This window comes from Silurus meridionalis, chromosome 15, assembly GCF_014805685.1.
Source record: "Silurus meridionalis isolate SWU-2019-XX chromosome 15, ASM1480568v1, whole genome shotgun sequence".
NCBI lineage: Eukaryota > Metazoa > Chordata > Actinopteri > Siluriformes > Siluridae > Silurus > Silurus meridionalis.
Window position 1 is genome coordinate 12,777,793 of NC_060898.1, and position 17,105 is coordinate 12,794,897.

At 35.3% G+C, this 17,105-nt stretch overlaps 1 protein-coding gene across 1 annotated transcript; it reads right to left on the minus strand.

Annotated features, from left to right (window-relative positions):
* On the minus strand, positions 1 to 10,525 carry amacr (alpha-methylacyl-CoA racemase). Its single transcript, XM_046868614.1, has 6 exons — positions 10,470 to 10,525; positions 9,052 to 9,302; positions 7,899 to 8,042; positions 7,376 to 7,536; positions 4,156 to 4,342; positions 1 to 2,105 (listed from the first exon to the last, which is right to left on the minus strand). The coding sequence occupies exons 2-6, from the start codon at positions 9,296 to 9,298 to the stop codon at positions 1,696 to 1,698; spliced, it is 1,149 nt and encodes a 382-aa protein (XP_046724570.1). The 5' UTR covers positions 9,299 to 9,302; positions 10,470 to 10,525; the 3' UTR covers positions 1 to 1,695.
* Positions 10,526 to 17,105: the final 6,580 nt, after the last annotated feature.

The window sequence follows — 17,105 nt, forward strand, 5'->3', positions numbered from 1 at the left end:
ATGTTGCAGCCTCCAAAGGCATCCTTTAATATTGTGTGCCTCCAGTATTGTGGTAACCATTTGTGGAAGAACCACATTAGACCCTGCAAAATGCAGGGTCTAATATTAAATGCAATGTCCTTTTTTAAAGAATCAATGTATAACTAGATGTGCACTTTCACTCATTACAGATATATGAGACAGTATAAATGTTCACTTTACTCATTCTGTGTGAGCACAGCATTACACATAAATCATTTAAACTTAACTTATCTAACTATAAAGTCCTGCAAAGTCAATATTAGAGAAAAAAATGCTATTTATACAGTAGCTCAGTCACAATCAGTATTTTCAAATCAAGCAAATTTTTTTTAAGAATAAAAAAAAATTATTAGCAAGTACAAATTAGCAAGTAAATGAATATTGAAAAATCAACAATAGGATAGAAACTCAAACTCTCTCTCTCTTTCTTTATTTTGTTTTTCTGTCTCAAACAAACACCCACACAAACTCTGCCACAGCAGGCATTCTCTTTTCCGAATATTTAGTCAGAATTTTTATTCTATATCTCACTAACAAGGGGATGATTAGGATTAATGCAGAGTTACTATCGATCCAATCAAGTATCAATTGTTAAATGTCAACAAAGAGCAATTGATGGTTATGGGCCCAGTGCTGGCACATTTAAACCCATGTCCTTCTGAGCAAATTTCAGCAAATGAACTTCAGTGCATATCTCCAAAATTCATTAGTGTGATATTTCAAAAATGAGGAAGACCAAGATTTACAGTATATGGAATTGATATTTTAACCAGCAGATGTTCTACAATTAGATAGGGTCAGTGAATGACTTGCCCTGGTGAACAGCATGCTTTGGGATTTATTACAGAGAAGTTTTATAGAAACTCTTTATTAAATTAGTTTCTATCACAATTACTTTGCATTACTGGTTGCTGAGTAAGGCCACTCAGGGCAGATACGATGAGTGAGACCTGGTGTGTAAATAATGTTAACAACATGGTGTAACCTACAGATAACCTACTGATGGGTACTGGTATTAGTTTTAAAGATTACCAGAAACTCATTACTGGTTTCTAAAAAAAAAAAAGTTATTGCTTTTCAGGAAGAAAAAAAATTATTTATTCCAAAAGACACGGCTGGTTGATTTTCAAAAAAAAACACAAAAAATCATTCAGAAGTAGGCAGACAAACTGAGCTCCTTAATGTCCTTTTTAATACTAAGGGTGCCATTAATTCTGATGAGCCCTTTGCTAGTTTAATTAAAAATCTTAGATTGATATTTACCTTATGTTGTGGATAGAGACAGTTATCATTAAACACGCTTTAGCAAATCTCTTTGCTGTAAATTGAAAGCTTAATAGTGATGATCAAAGAGACTTTAAAGACAGATTTCAGACTCACTTCAGCTCTGTGATGGAGAATAATCACAGTAAAGAGCTGTGCATTTAAAGGACAAAACATCTCATCACTGTCAAATCTACTCTCTGCAAACTCTGATAAAAACTTTGGAATCAAAAGATGGTTAATTTGAGCTTAATAGCTCTTCACACAACAGTTTTCTGCTGAAGGCGGTAGGTATATGAGGCAGAAAGGCTGTGTGTGTGTGTGTGTGTGTGTGTGTGTGTGTGTGTGTGTCCGTGCGTGCGTGCGTGGGTGTGTCACAATTCACAATGCTGCTGCTGCTTTTTCATCATATTATAGACGTGCTTTGGCTTCATTGCACTCTACAATGCCAGCTGACAGCAGCTGTTCGATATGAGCCGAGTCAAAGCCGCACTCCTCCAGCACAGAGCGAGTGTGCTCACCCACTACCGGGTCACGAGAGAGACACGGGTGAGCTGGGGTGCGGGAAAGGACGGGTGCCGGACGAGGGCTGACCTCGCCCTGAGCGTCCATTAAAAAAGAGCCCCTCTCTCGGTTGTGGGGATGTGACCCGGCTTCATCCAGAGGCAGCACGGGGGTCACACAGGCGTCTGTCCCGTCAAAGATCTTACTCCACTCCGCCTGCGTCTTTTGTGCGAATACCTGAGTGAATGTCCGTCTAAGCTCTGGCCAATCAGACATGCTCAACTGTGGTGGGAGGGATGCAGCATCCAATCCAAGGCCTGGGTCAAGAAGAAAATGTCAACATTATGAATACAAATTTTTCAGCCTAATAACTGAGTCCGCAATGTAAGTAAGGCCGATATGACACACCAACATTCTTTTAGTTACAAACAAAATGATTAGAAACAAGATGGTGGCATTCTCATGTCCCGTCAAACAGTATCTAATCAGTTTTCAGTTCCAAGATTTGGCATTACATTGATGGATGTTCTTAAAAATGAAAGTGAACAGTAAAAAAAAGTCATATGTGGCTTTAAAAAGAGGATTAAGAGGGCCAAACACGAACATGACCTGGACTCTGATCACTTAGATGATTGGATGGAAATCTGCATTTACATACTGAGAAGCATCCTTGCATGGTTTCTATTTAAACCAGATGAAACAAGAACCACTGAATGACCTCAAGAACCTACGGTTAAAAAATCTCTGTGGGTTCTTTCTTTTTTAACTGAACATTTCTACATGAGAATAGTATCTCTCTGCATATACACTAGTATTCACTTGCCACTCGTGTTACTCGCTTCTTTCTTGCAGCCATGTAGTGGGCAAAAAATGACTTCGCACTTGTATTTAAGTCTTACCAGGCACCTGATGCACTGTCTGGTATATATATATATTTTTTTTGGTCTTGCATTTGTTTTTCTTTCTTATTGTTGTCTCTCACTACACACTTTTCTACTTGTTTCTGTGCCAAGTGGCTCTTTTTTTTTGTATGTTTTGAAATAAAAAATTAATAAAGCCTGCACTTGTATCCACCTTTGTATGGTATCACCTTCCCTGATGCTCTGTCTGGTCATGTTATTAGTCCCTGTGTGCTCTTGGGGGATTTCGCCTACGGTTTTGCCTTTGGCAAGCAATATGCATGCTGGATAGTCAGGTGATTGGCTTGACCATTTTAAAGCATTCTACTTCTTTGACTTAAAAATGCACTGAAGCATTTGTCTTAATTTTAAGAAATAATATAGCCATATACACCTCATCCAATTAATTCTCCTGCTGTTTTAGTTAGCTGTCACATCATTAATAAATACAAGGCAATGAGTTCCATTAGCAGTCATACATGCCCATGCTATAAGTTGTATTGATATGCTGCAAATCATAAACAGATCTTTCTCTTCTCCAAATTCTTCTACTCATTCTGATACAAGTTGATCTTTGTCAGAAAATAAGAAGTTTCAAGCTATTTGTTTTACAAACTCTGGAGGCTTATCAATAGTTTACATGGTAAGGCATGGTAAAGCCTCTGTATTTACTCTCTTGACTGTTATCTTTGACTCAGATGAGTGTTATGGATCTGGCCAATTGCTGTGAAGGGGTTTTTCTTCAACAGAGAAAAAAATATTCTCTCAGCCACCATAATTATTTTTTCCCTGGGCCTTTTTGGGAATTTTAATTATACTGAGATCACCAGTGCACTTTTTTTAATTAATAATTAATGTGCAAGGAAACATAGAGGGTGCATATTTACTTTACTTTTCTTCGTAAAAGGGTAAAATATTGGACGGAGACGATGCAAAAAAAATTCAGTTATTGATTGTTTTGTAATGAAATGACTGAAAATCATATCGGATCTGCATAAATTACTATTACAAAAAAAAAGGTAATGGTAGTCACCAATTGGTCATAGGAAACAATGGTTATTAATAGCTGGCCAGCAAACATGGAAATTGTTCTTCTAACAAACAAAACAATAAAGTAAAAGACTGTTATATATAACATATATAACATCATCCCATTTATTTTTTCTTTTTGCTCCTTAAATTGGAAGTCAATAGAAAATGCCTTTGGCAATTACATCATGTAATTTCAGTAATCTGACATTTCCGGAATTAGCTTGTGGGATTGTTATAGTCTTTGTATCACACAAATGTGTTATTCTGTAATAGTTCTTTAAAAATCCTTTCATCATTTCTTCTTAATTGTTGTGTGTAGCAGAAGCAGGTACAATAGAAGGTACAGTCACAGAAGCACTTACACAAAGGCTGTTTATATGTTTTAATTTCATTCTCATTTCAAAGCTAAAGTTTAAAAAAAAAAGTTTGCTCTCACCTTGGATCAGTTGTTCATAAAACTGTGGTTCAATGGCTCCCACAGCCATGTGCTTCCCATCAGAGGTCTGATACGTGTCATAGAACGGAGCACCACTGTCCAGCAAGTTCTCCCCACGGGGCCGGTTCCACAGACCGAGGCTGCGAGACTTCCACATGAAGGAACCGACATACGCTGCTCCCTCCACCTAAACACAAATGCACAATGAGCTGGTTGAAGTTTTTCTGGTTATTATCGCAATTCAAGACATTAATGGACGGATTTTTTTTTTATTATGTCTGTATACAGAAAGAGCTTTTTTTTCCTAAGTATTCTTGCAATATATGGGGTTTCTCTAGAAAAGGACATAAATAAAATAATAAGAGCAGAACTGTAGTAACTCATGACTAGGCTTTACAATTTGATGATGTTTGTATAATTACTTTTTGTCCATTTAAATACATAATTGCATATAAAACTTTCTGTCCACTTAAAACCTCTGTACTTTCTCATTCGTCAATGAAAAGTTTTGCTTTTGATGTGCAATAATTGAAAGGTGAGATATAGACATTCACAGTTATGAAAGATTATCTGTTATAGCAAGCTAGAAATGAGATAATTATTATATTCTGACATATTTGAGATAGTCTAAAAGAATTTGATTCACATAGTATATATGTAACATCTCAGATCTAACTGATATCAGATTATTTGATGTTCAATTATTTGAAGTATCCCATACTACCTTAGTTTGATAGTTAACAGTAGCTCAGATTATCTCGGTAGACTATCTCAAAGATGTCAGATTATTGGTTCCTCTCATTTCCTCTGACTACCTCAGTTACTCCACAGTTACCCTCAACTATCACTTTAAGGAGATAATCTATAGATTATCTCTTAGAATATTTAAAAGATGTGATGTTATCTCAATTTCAGATGATTTCCATTAGATCTCATATTACATCCATTAGATTATCACTCATCAAAGATTTTCTAAAAGAAACCAATCCAGCTAATTCCATTAGAATTCAGCTCACCCATAAAGAATAAAAGCCATAATGTATATATGTATGTATAGTATTATGTAAAACCTTTCTCCATAATCAAACAGAAGTTTGCATAAGCAAACAAAAATGGGATTCGTCCAAAACGCTACAGTGACAATATCCACACTAATGTGAGTGGACAAAGATAATGAAATCTTAATTAGGCACAGTGTGACTTGGCTGTCATGCTGGTTTGACATCGAGAACAGAGATGATACTCTGCTACTTAGCCACTGCCAAACCCCTGTTTAATCTTGCAGGTGCAGTGAAACTGTTAAGGGAATTATATGACAGATATCATCACTGCTCATCAGAGAAAGAGCTAATTATCATGACAGCAGCCATGCCGCACTAAAGATTTCCCCAGTGCGTAATTACATAATTATGTTTCATACGCATTCATTTCAAATACAAATACGTAACTTGCGAATGTGTGTATGTTTACGCAGTTTCAGACATGTTTCGGAGTCATATGTGCAAGTTTCTGTGTTTTTTATTTATGTTTGAACTCACAGATAATGTGTATAATGCAGGTCTACGCTCAGATCAGAGCCACATGCACTTGGAACGATGTGGTGCTGAAGTGGACAATCACTTATCATAAGGCTTTCATTCTTTATACCCAATCATAAAAGAAGCGCTTCTCTCTCATCTCTCTAATTGCATCTCCTTGTTTCCTTTCCTCATTTCTTGTGTCGTCCTCGCTCTGCTGAAGATTCGAGGAAAGGAAGCAAGGACAAACGTAATGAGACATCCTTTCTCAATGAAGCTTAGACACTAAAAAATCTGCATTTATACACAACGATGTATAATTACGCATTTAACGAAAGCATTATAGCACATGTACGCGAATCACAGGCACATTGTAATGCTACTTATTTTTAATGACGTAAAGTTTTGCATCAAGTTTCCCTGCACTGGCCAACATGAGCGTGAGTACACCCAAATAAAAGTGCAATGGAACTAACAGACAGTGCTGTTGAATTCCAGAATTTGATTGGACATGCGTCTGATTGGTGTTGACGCATTTCTAGAACAGCAGCTGTCAGTTGTTTAGCTGCAAAACACAAATTTATATTAATGCCATGATTCTATTACATTATAATTGAATGCATTTATAAAATAGTTCAATCACATGTGGCAAAGATTTTACATAATCTATGCTTAATGATAAATGAAAGTGTATTAATTAAACAACAAACTCATTATTATTGATGAGGTGAATTTTTCTGTGAAGAGACACATGGAAAGAGTCACCAATCAAGAGGAAATTTTCAACCTGGGAAAAAAAAGCGATTTATGCTTTATAATCTATTGACAGATTATGCTGTTTAAAACATTTAACCTCATAAATATTTTTATATTATTATTATTAATAGTACAAATATTAATCATGGATTTCAAACAAGTGCAAACTTTGTTTATCACTTTACTTCCCACCATCACATAAGTTTGAAAATTTGCAAAAATGTTGAATTACTGTAATTGTAATATTTTATAGATAATATAGTCCAAGTCCAGGTGTTGAAAAGTGTTTATTCGTTTCTATTATATTTTCTGGTGGCCAGCATAGAATTCTAATTGCCACAATATCTTAAGAACAAGTGATTGCATTTTTGTAGTCGTTTACTAGATGATTCTTTTCATTCAATTCAGCTTTACAAAAATAAATGCATTCTAGATGTGATTTTTCATTTATAGATTTATTTCTATTTTATTAAACAGGCAAGTCAAAGGTGGATGGTGAAAAAAAAGAAAAAATCCTGATACAAATATAAGGAAAAGACCTTGAGAGGAAGGAAGCAGTCTCAAAAGGGAACCCAGCCTTTTATGGTTCACGCTAGATAGTGTCATTATAAATCATTTCCTTTTAAAAGTGTGTACTGAATGTCTATTTTGTTGGAGTCTGCACACTGGCAGGGAAAATATATCTTTTTTCTTTTTTTAAACTGTTTGAGGCAATCGTAGTCTAAAGACAACTCAATGCTTTCTAAGTGGTTCCATCCACAATACTCACAATATTTAATTAAGAAAGGACACACTATTCATGGTTCAGTACCTTTTACCCTGATAAATAAGTGTTAAGTGAATGCCAACTCAGGCTTCTCTCTCAGACGGTGAGCTTTTGCTTAATTTGTTACTGTGAATGAATGATGACTTTGTACAAAAGTGTCAGTGTGTGTCAGAGGACGCACCATACTGGCATCAATAATTTGCCCCTGGCCTGATTTGCTCCTCTCCAGTAAAGCCAGAACGATCCCTAAAGTACACATCAGGCCTCCTCCTGCAAAGTCAGCCATCAAGTTTAGTGGGGCGTAGGGTTTCTCTGAACTACGGCCCAGCATGGATAGTAGTCCTGTTTCAGACAGGAAAAATCAAAAACACCATGAAGTACAAATATAAAGTTAATTAAACTGATTCTCAAACACATGAACACAAATTATATAAACTCTTGTGTCAGAAAGTTACTATGCTGGAAAACTTTTAGTTACACCTATATATCCTACTGCTACAAAGCCCTGACACTGGAGACGCCTTCTGTAATCGAAATATTTACCAATTAATAATACAAGTTTTTATTTGTTTTCAGCACCGTCAGACTTTCCACAGAAAGTTGAATCAATGAATTACTATTGTTATAAGTAGTAGTATTTGTATTACTATATCTCATTATAATAATCAGACAGTATAAAGAGAAGATGGAGGTGAAGTATGTACCAGACATGGCTAGGTAGTTAATGTCGTGTCCTGCAGCTTTGGCGTAGGAGCCACTCTGTCCATAACCTGTGAGCCGAGCATAAATAAGCCGAGGATTTTCCTCCAGCAGCACTTCAGGGCCCAAACCCAGTTTTTCCATCACGCCTTCAACCCAAACACAACACAGGTAAAAATAAATAAATAAATAAATAAAAGGTTACTACTCTAAAACTCAGCACAAAAAAAATACGTTCAGTTATACACTTGGCCTTTATTTTGAATCACTATTTATACATACTATATGGACAAAAGTATTAGTACACTTGACTTCCAGCTGTGGTTCTTCCCCAAACTGTTGCTAGAGTTGCAAAAGTTGGAGGCACACAATTGTACATGTGCTGGTATACATTTTTCCTTCACTTGAACTACAAGACTCAAACCTCTTCCAACATGACAATACCCTTTACCCAAGACACTTCAATGAAGATATGGTTTACAAGTGTTGTAGTGAAAGATCTTCAGTGGCCTGCTATAGAGCTGTGACCTCAATAAAATGAAACACTGACTGCATCCCAGGACTCATCACTCGACATCAGCACATGACTTTACCAACACCCTTGTGGCTGAATGAGCACAAATCTCCATAAGCACACTCCAAAACCTTCCAAGAAGAGTGGAGGTTATTATATAACGGCAAATGTGGACTAAATTTGAAATTGTTCAAATCTACTTTTGTCCATATACTGTACATACAGTATATAACTCTTGTATTGCATAGGACTTAAGTTAACTATTATTATTACTATTATTAATTAAACAAATGTCTAATTATAAGACTATGACTTAGTATCTGTATATAATCCTTTAATGAGTTTTAGTCTACAACACATTTATATTATATAAATTGCAATTAAACAACTTTTAAAATAATAGCTTATTGATATAAAACTGGTGTTGTGCATGTTATAGCTGCTGTTTAACAAACTTTTTTCATCTTTGGCCAATTTTAAAAGAGACTACAGTTGTGTTGTGGCAGAAACTGTTTTTTTTTTTTTTTTTTTAAGTTAAAAATTAATTTGACAGATGCTAAACCAAATATTTTGTACATTTATTGACCTCTAAAAAGGTTTTACAGAATGTTCTATTTTATTGTGCACAATTTATTTGGACTGACCTTTCCGAAAGGGTTCAAGAACTACATCTGCCTGAAGGCACAGTTTTTTCAGCACAGCCACACCCTGTGGACTCTTCAGGTTCAAAGCAACAGATCGTTTGCCTCTTGCTTGTGAGTCCATCGCCATGGTGACCTTTGTCCGATCTACACGGATCACCCGGGCCCCGAAATCAGACAAGATCATTCCACAGAAGGGTGCTGGGGCGAGTCCGGCTAACTCAATCACACGCACTCCAGCTAGCGCCATCTCTCTGAACAAAACAATACACATATTTGCAGAGTACGGAGTCAAGATCGCAGAAAAGTACAGATTGCAGAAAATAGGAACATTTTTTAGCATATTATTTCAAGTTATTTTAAGTTATAATAGTTTGTATACATAGTATACATGGTATACATAGTTTGCATCTATAGCTTATTACTGAATATAATTTTACACTGTAGTAATACATGCAGTATTTTATATATAAAAAAGAAAAATCTTTTGTGCAGCTCAAAAGCAACAAACTTTCAAAAACTTACGATAGATTCCCCATTATATGCAATTTAATTTGTCAAGATAAATTTTACATGTTAATTTTTATGCCTATTAAAAGATATACTGTAAATTCCTGAATATGTTAATGGAATTAATAATATATTGTAAAATATGGCTTTTATTTAGTATTTATATATATACGTATATGTACAATTTATCCACCTGTAGGTATTCTTAATAAACAAGCTACAGTGTAAGAATATTAATATTTACCTATTAAAATATAGATCACAGCTGCATATGTTGTCTTTATTAGTTGTCATTACCATATCAGCTTTGTAGATTACCAAATCACAGAGGTTTCCCGCTGCTTGTGCATAAATTATGCATTTTATCATTTATGTTTTTTTCTGGAGCTTTGTAAGCACCAATGTCCTGTTTAAATATACTGAAGTGGAATAAACTTAATATGCAATAAATGTGACAATGTGGCACCTATGACGCACAATCATAATCTGAAAAATATTAAGCAAAATAATAAAGTATCCCACTTCAACTTATGCAAAAATATGTTCTTATATAAAAGAAAAAATATATAAATCTATATCATTCTGCAGGATCAGTATTACTGATTTTAAATGTATGCAACATTTGTGCACAAAGATAATTCCACATAATATATGTGATCTCGTTGCTTCTGATGAGAAAACACTTCCTGGAATAAAATGCATAATGTGAGTAAAACTGTCAGTAAATCAGATTGTACTGACTGATAACTCCGCAACTTACTCAGGCCATAGTTCATTAAGTAGAAATTTAACTAGCGACCAAATAAATCTATATAACATTTGTCCAACTCTTGCACAAAAAAATACGACAAGCATATAATTAAAATACATTAAATACATTCAGGAAAATAAAAGAAACGCTTTAAACCTACCTTACAGAAAATGACACTCCGGAGCAGGGCAAAGGTAACTTTGTTTGTCGCTTAGAGATGACGTCATAAAGAGCGCCGTTTTGTGGGCCTTGTAGTTCACTACTAGTTCAAGTCAAGAGTCAAGTCAAGAGGCTTTTATTGTCATTTTTACTATTTACTACAGTACACAGTAAAAAAAACAACGTTCCTCCAGAACCCTGGTGCTACACTAAACAACAACAGCATAGAGCTACAACACAAACATAAAGTGCATCGAGTGCAACCTGGTGCAAACAGTGCAAACAAAAAACAGTACAGACAGACCACACAAGACAAGACAAAGACAAAAAAACCAAGTATAGCGCCGACTAGTAAACCTACTGTATAATTGATTATACAGTACTGTGTAAGGAGAAATGTAAAAACTATACCCAGGAGAGAATACAAACAGAACAGAACAGAACAATGTAGTGCAAAAAAAGCTCTTGGGATGACTAAAAATATTAAAAATATTAAAAAAGTGAATTAAAAAAAAGACTGCAATTTACAATTCATATCTTACATTAAATAATATGTAACAATACATTTAACCATTCATTCAATATATGTCTAATCTCTTTTATTTTGTTTGCTACAGATTTCCTTTGTACAGATATTTCAAGGCATGAAAAGTAAAGTGACAGTAGTGCAGCAGCAAATCACACGTCTGTATTATCTATTTGTTTCTAACACTGTATCGTTTGTATAGGAATAACCAGTGGTGGACTGTAAATTTTAGGCCTTCAGTGGGGTCCCTTTCTGAAACAATCCATTTCTTAATACTATCATTATGATACACGTCTATAAAAAACATCAATATTACAATATAGAAATGCAGTATAACAGAGCGCTACATCACAGACATGTATCATGCAGTGAGAACGAATGCAATTACTAAAGCAGAGAAAGAGAAGAAACTCAGTGAACACAATTCAACAAGTCTCCTTTCACTACAACCTGTAAACATCATCTTTAACAGAAGATTGAAAAAAAACACAGACTGATATATTTCAAGTGTTTATTTCTTTTCATTTTGATGATTTTGGCTCACATTTAACAAAAACCCACCATTGTGATTGCATAAGAATTCCCCCACTGTTACTGTTAAATTATTTTCCTTGGAAACCAGATGACATCAGAAGTTGCTAAATTAGTTGAATGTCAAGTTGTTTGCAAGTGAAATAGGATGTGATTCCAAAATACAGTAAATACATCTGTTTCTGGAAGGCCCCAGAAGTGGTTTGAGAAGAAGCCTCAACAAAGTGCATCAAGATTAAAAAGTCTGGTACAAACTTTTGAAAAGCATCATCCATGGTTCTTGATATAAAAAAAAAAAAGAAAGAAAGAAAAAACATATATCAAACTCAAAATATAATGATAGCTATTATTTTAATCCATCTGCAGTGTCCTTTGAACAGCTTTTTGCTTCTAAGCCACAGACCTCTCTGCCTTGGTTATGTACTTGTCTTCAAGACAGTCGGCTGTGGAGATGCACATATTTATGAGCAATTAATTAGTATAATTAGTAGAAAGTAAAAATTTTGAAAGTACTATTTATTGCTTATGTTCTGAAAGCTGATTAAAAACTGGTAAATAACTACAAGATCTTTTGACAACATTATTTGTGTCTATTCTGGATTCAGTAGGCGTTAATCAGAACCTATCATGACCCACTCATTGCTGCATGTTTTTGTTTAAAACTTGCATTTTATTCAAATATTATGTAAAAGTCATATTCAAGCAGTCCCAGTCTGAAGCTGTCTAATTAAACCATCATTCAATTCAGCTCATTTTTATTTTAACAATAGACATTTTTCCAGAGGAGCTTGACAGAGATAAAGAAGTTAATATATTTGAATGTATAAGTTTAGTACATATAAGTTTGGTCCTTTTAAAATTTTAAGTTTATTCCTAACGAGTGAGCCAGTGGCAATACTGGCAAGGAAAACCTCCCTGAGATGGCATGGAAAAGAAACCTTGACAGGAACCAGACTCAAAAGGTGACCCATCCTTATCTACATGGCACTGAATTTGCATTTATTACATTTTTATCATTGTTGTCCATGCAAACCGTGGTCTCAAGCCATCATAGCAGTCTGTTGATATTAATTACAGTCCAAATCCATCTATAAGGTTCTTGAGTTGCTCAGTTACTTCATGGATCTTTAGGCTGTTAATGAGGAACCATCCCCAGCTCCACAGAGAGGTTTTGAAGTAAAGAGAACTCAACCCAGAGCTAGGGAATCAAGATGAATCAAGCAGATCTTAAAAAAAGAAAGAGACAGGATTATTGGTCACTAGTACATCAGGAGTTTGTTTAACTTGACAGAGAGAGAGAGAGAGAGAGAGAGAGAGAGAGAGAGAGAGAGAGAGAGAGAGAGAGAGAGAGAGAGAGAGGTGACAGGGAGGGAAAAACAAGGATTGTTAAATATTCTTATTGTTATAATGCCTCTGTGCACAAATCGAGCTCCATAAAGATATGGTTTACATTGGTTGGAGTGGAAGATCATGAGTGGCCTGCTATAGAGCTCTAATCTCAACCATACTGAACACGTTTGGGAGAAATTTGAACACTGACTGCACCCCAGGCAACTTCACTCTACATCAGTACTTGACTTTGCTAACACTCTTGTGGCTGATGAACACTTCAAAATCTAGTGGAAAATGTTTACAGAAGAATGGAGGATATTATAACAGCAAATATTGGGACCAAATGTGGAATGCAATCCTCAAAAAGCACATACCGTACTTATGACCAAAAATATGTCCGCAAACTTTTGCCAATATAGTGTTGATAGATAGATCACTTTCCCCAGATTAGGACAGGTTCCCTCTTAAATCTGGTTCCTCTCAAGTTTCTTCCTTATGCCATCTCAGGGAGTTTTTCCTTGCCACAGTTGCCACCAGCTTGCTCATCAGGGACAAACTTACACTTACAAAGAACATCTTATTCATTTTTATCACCATATTATCTGTATAAAGCTGCTTTGAGACAATGGTCATTGTTAAAAGTGCTATACAAATAAAAACGATTAAATTGAATTAAACTTTATTGGTCCCAGATGGAAATCCATGCAACACGTGCTTGAATTGCATGGTTTGTTGACCTTGATTTCATCACTATTTGACCTCACTGATTGATCTAATAAGTAGTCAAGGATCTAATTGTTTATATAAAGTCAATATAGTTATAAGTTACTCTTTATCATTATAACGAGAGTGCTATATGTGATATGTGGTCATTAAAGAACCCTCGGAAGAGGTATCTCTTTACATCTTGTTTGGAAACTGTAGAGACTCAGTTGTTCAGACAGAACATCAAGTGGAAGTTCGTTTTGCCACCTACGTGCCAGAACAGAGAAGAGTCTTGGGGCAAGTCTTCTTCATACCCTGAGGGACATTAGACACTGGATGCTGATTAACATCATTATGATGAGACAGAAGTAATTTTACTAGAACATCAGACAGCTTAAAGTAAGCATAATGATTACATAATAACCCTGGATGGCCTTTTAATTACATCATGTACAGCAACAAAAGGCACTTTTAAAAGGACATGGTTTGTTTCATTTTAGAAATAATGCTGAGGAATATGGTACATTGTCTTTACACAACGCAGATAAACACGTTCAAAATCTCCCATTGTAATGACTTCTTGTCTTGATGTTCCAGTTAGTGCATAAACAACTTATAGTTGTTGTATAGCAGCAGTCTGATCCTATCACCCCTGTCTTATCCATACTGCTTTTGACTATAGAAAAAAATAGCACATTGATTATAAAAATAGTACTTTTGATTTATAGAGCACTGAATGGCCTTGCACTACATTAACTGAGAGTCTTTTTGGTCTTTTATGATCCGCCATGCTGGCTTTGATCAAAAGGTGCAAGCTCCAACCATAATAATGATGACTACAGCATGGGGCAAAGCTTTTTTTTTTTCTTACAAAGCCCTACAGTTAGAGAGCAGGCTTCCAATTAGTGTTCAGGACTCAATCTCACTCTCTTAAAGTCTATTCTGAAAATCTACAGTTCTCGCTAGATCAAACCTCATGTTAAAATCTTTCTCTTAGATAAAGGAGCAGATCTTGATGTGTTCGAATGCTGAACATTGGATTACTTACTTTGATACTATATACTGTACTTAACTGTAATACCTAATTAATCAAAAAATAATCCTAATGCTCATATTTCAACACATAGGACTGTTTAAATCTATAGTATACAGCTTTGCATGAGCAGTGACTCATACTTGCACTTACAGAACATTCTTATTAAATATTCCCCAGCTTTGCTGCTAAAATACATTTGCACAGAAAGTTTTCACAGTTTGCAGCCTTTTTCTGTAACAGTTTTCTAAAGAAAAAGTGCACAATGTGCCCCAGCGGTAGACTGGAAGACGCACTGAAATGGAAATGTAGTGATGAGACAGCTATATGAGCTATATGAGGAAAAATAACACAGTAAGACCAGCATTATGCAATAGGATACCAGCAAAAAGACACAGACAACTGTCACTAAAATATCAGGCAGGATTGCACCCCTTTAAAAGAATGCTCTTATCTGCATTTCTTTTGTCATAACTTTAAAAAATCTAACTTTGCCAAAGTTTTTTTTTTTTTACCTCATAAAAACTTATTAAAACACCTAACGATCTGGTCCTTTTAAATTATTATTACAAAGTTAAAGGCACTAGGTGAATAAGATGCCTTTGGATTTATGGCATTTGGCATGACCCCCTTATACAGAGCGACTTACAACTGAGCAGGGGAGGGTTAAGGGCCTTGCTCAAGGGTCCCTAGCAGTGGCAGCTTGTGGTGGTGGGATTTGAACCTGTGACCTTCGGATCCAAAGTCCAATGCCTTAACCGTGGAGCAGGATGAATTAGCATAACATATTCCCTTCATTTGAACTAAAAGACCCGAACCTGTTTCATCATGACAATGTCCCTGTGCACAAAGTGATCTCTATGAAGATATAGTTTACATGGCTTTGAGTAGTTCTTGAGTGGCCTGATATAAAGCTCTGACCTCAACCCAAATGAACTGGATGAACTGGAACACTGACTGCACCAAAGGCCTCCTCAGCCTACATCAGTGCCTGACTTTACTAAAGGACCTAGAGGAATATTTTCCAAGGAAAAGTGAAGGTTATGAACAGCAAATGATAACTAAAATGGAAATGTTTAATAAGGCATTTATTACACTTACACAAACTTTTGTCCATATAGTGTACATGGAAGACAGTATGCCAGTAAAAATGTATTATTCTCAATAATCGTTATTCTGGAAAAATGTCTATTGTTAAAAGATTGCACTGTGCATCTAAACAAATTTTTTGGCAGTATTGTCTATTTTGAAAACATTTCCCATAAAACCTACTTCAACAGTTTCTCCTTACACATCGGCAGCTCAAATTATTTCTCCAATGCTGCAAGTCAAACAACCCATTTGTATTTCTTTTTCATTACTGAGAAACAATCTAATATAATAAGAAATATAGACTATTAAGTTACAATTACTTGCAGGACTGAAGAGCATTATTATACTTACAGTGGATCGCAATTGAAATGCTTTTCATTATATTGACACAAGTGCTACTCTGGTCAAAAATGTTTCGATATAAAAAACCAAACAAACAAAACCCACAGTATCTAAAAAACTCAACCTTTTATATATGTTCTTGTAACTACAGTGATTATTGAGCTGGACCAATGTGTTTCACACTGTGCTGTTCAAACTTAGAACAGCATGAAATCCTTTCAACCCTGAAGAATTTGTATTCCAGATTGGCCTTGCAATTACTATCAGCAGCTCTAGCCATAAGCAATCATTCATCTTATTAGCATAGCTTTATTGCGGGACAAGAAAGACAATCACTGTGAAAAGTTACACATTACAGATACAGTCAGAGTTGATTGATTGAGCGCATTGTAAGCATCCTGGTAATCACACCTCTGAAATTGCAGATCATAATTGAGTACTCTGAAAACCTAACCTATTATTTAATATCAAAGAAAAAGAAAAAAGTTTGAGCTCTAGGAATGGCATGTTCATCCTCATTAAGCATAGCAGTGTGCTGCATGTCCTGCTGTGGTGAGGCAAATGTTGTTCTCTGACTTTTAGATCATGAACAGATTAAAAGATATTCTCTTTGTTTGGGAATTTCAAGGGAACTCAGAGGAACTTGTGTAATGTAAAATTAATGATCCAAAAATTTTAATTGTAGCTTTTGTGATTTTTTCAAATCTTAAATGCATCTTGTAGTGTATGAACAATGATTTTCTGATAAACATTGAATACATTTTTTTCAGTTGACAAGTTTTAGTCTGGCAATTCTCCAAACACCTTTGGTTTCAAACTTTTTAACATTCACATGACTAAGTTGGGGTTTTTATTTAATTGTTAATCCATTTCAAAATCCATGCATACTTTCAGAGTTTTTGATCAAAGTCTAGAACTTAGTAATTTGAGAGGTGCTTTATGCATACTGTTATTTTCCCAGAACCCAGTTTTCTCCCTGCTTTTAATCACTTTCTTCTACTTCTTCAGCAATGCCCCTCCTTCAAGTAGCCCCTTCCATGAGCACCAGAATTGTGGCCAAGCCTGGGCAGGATGCA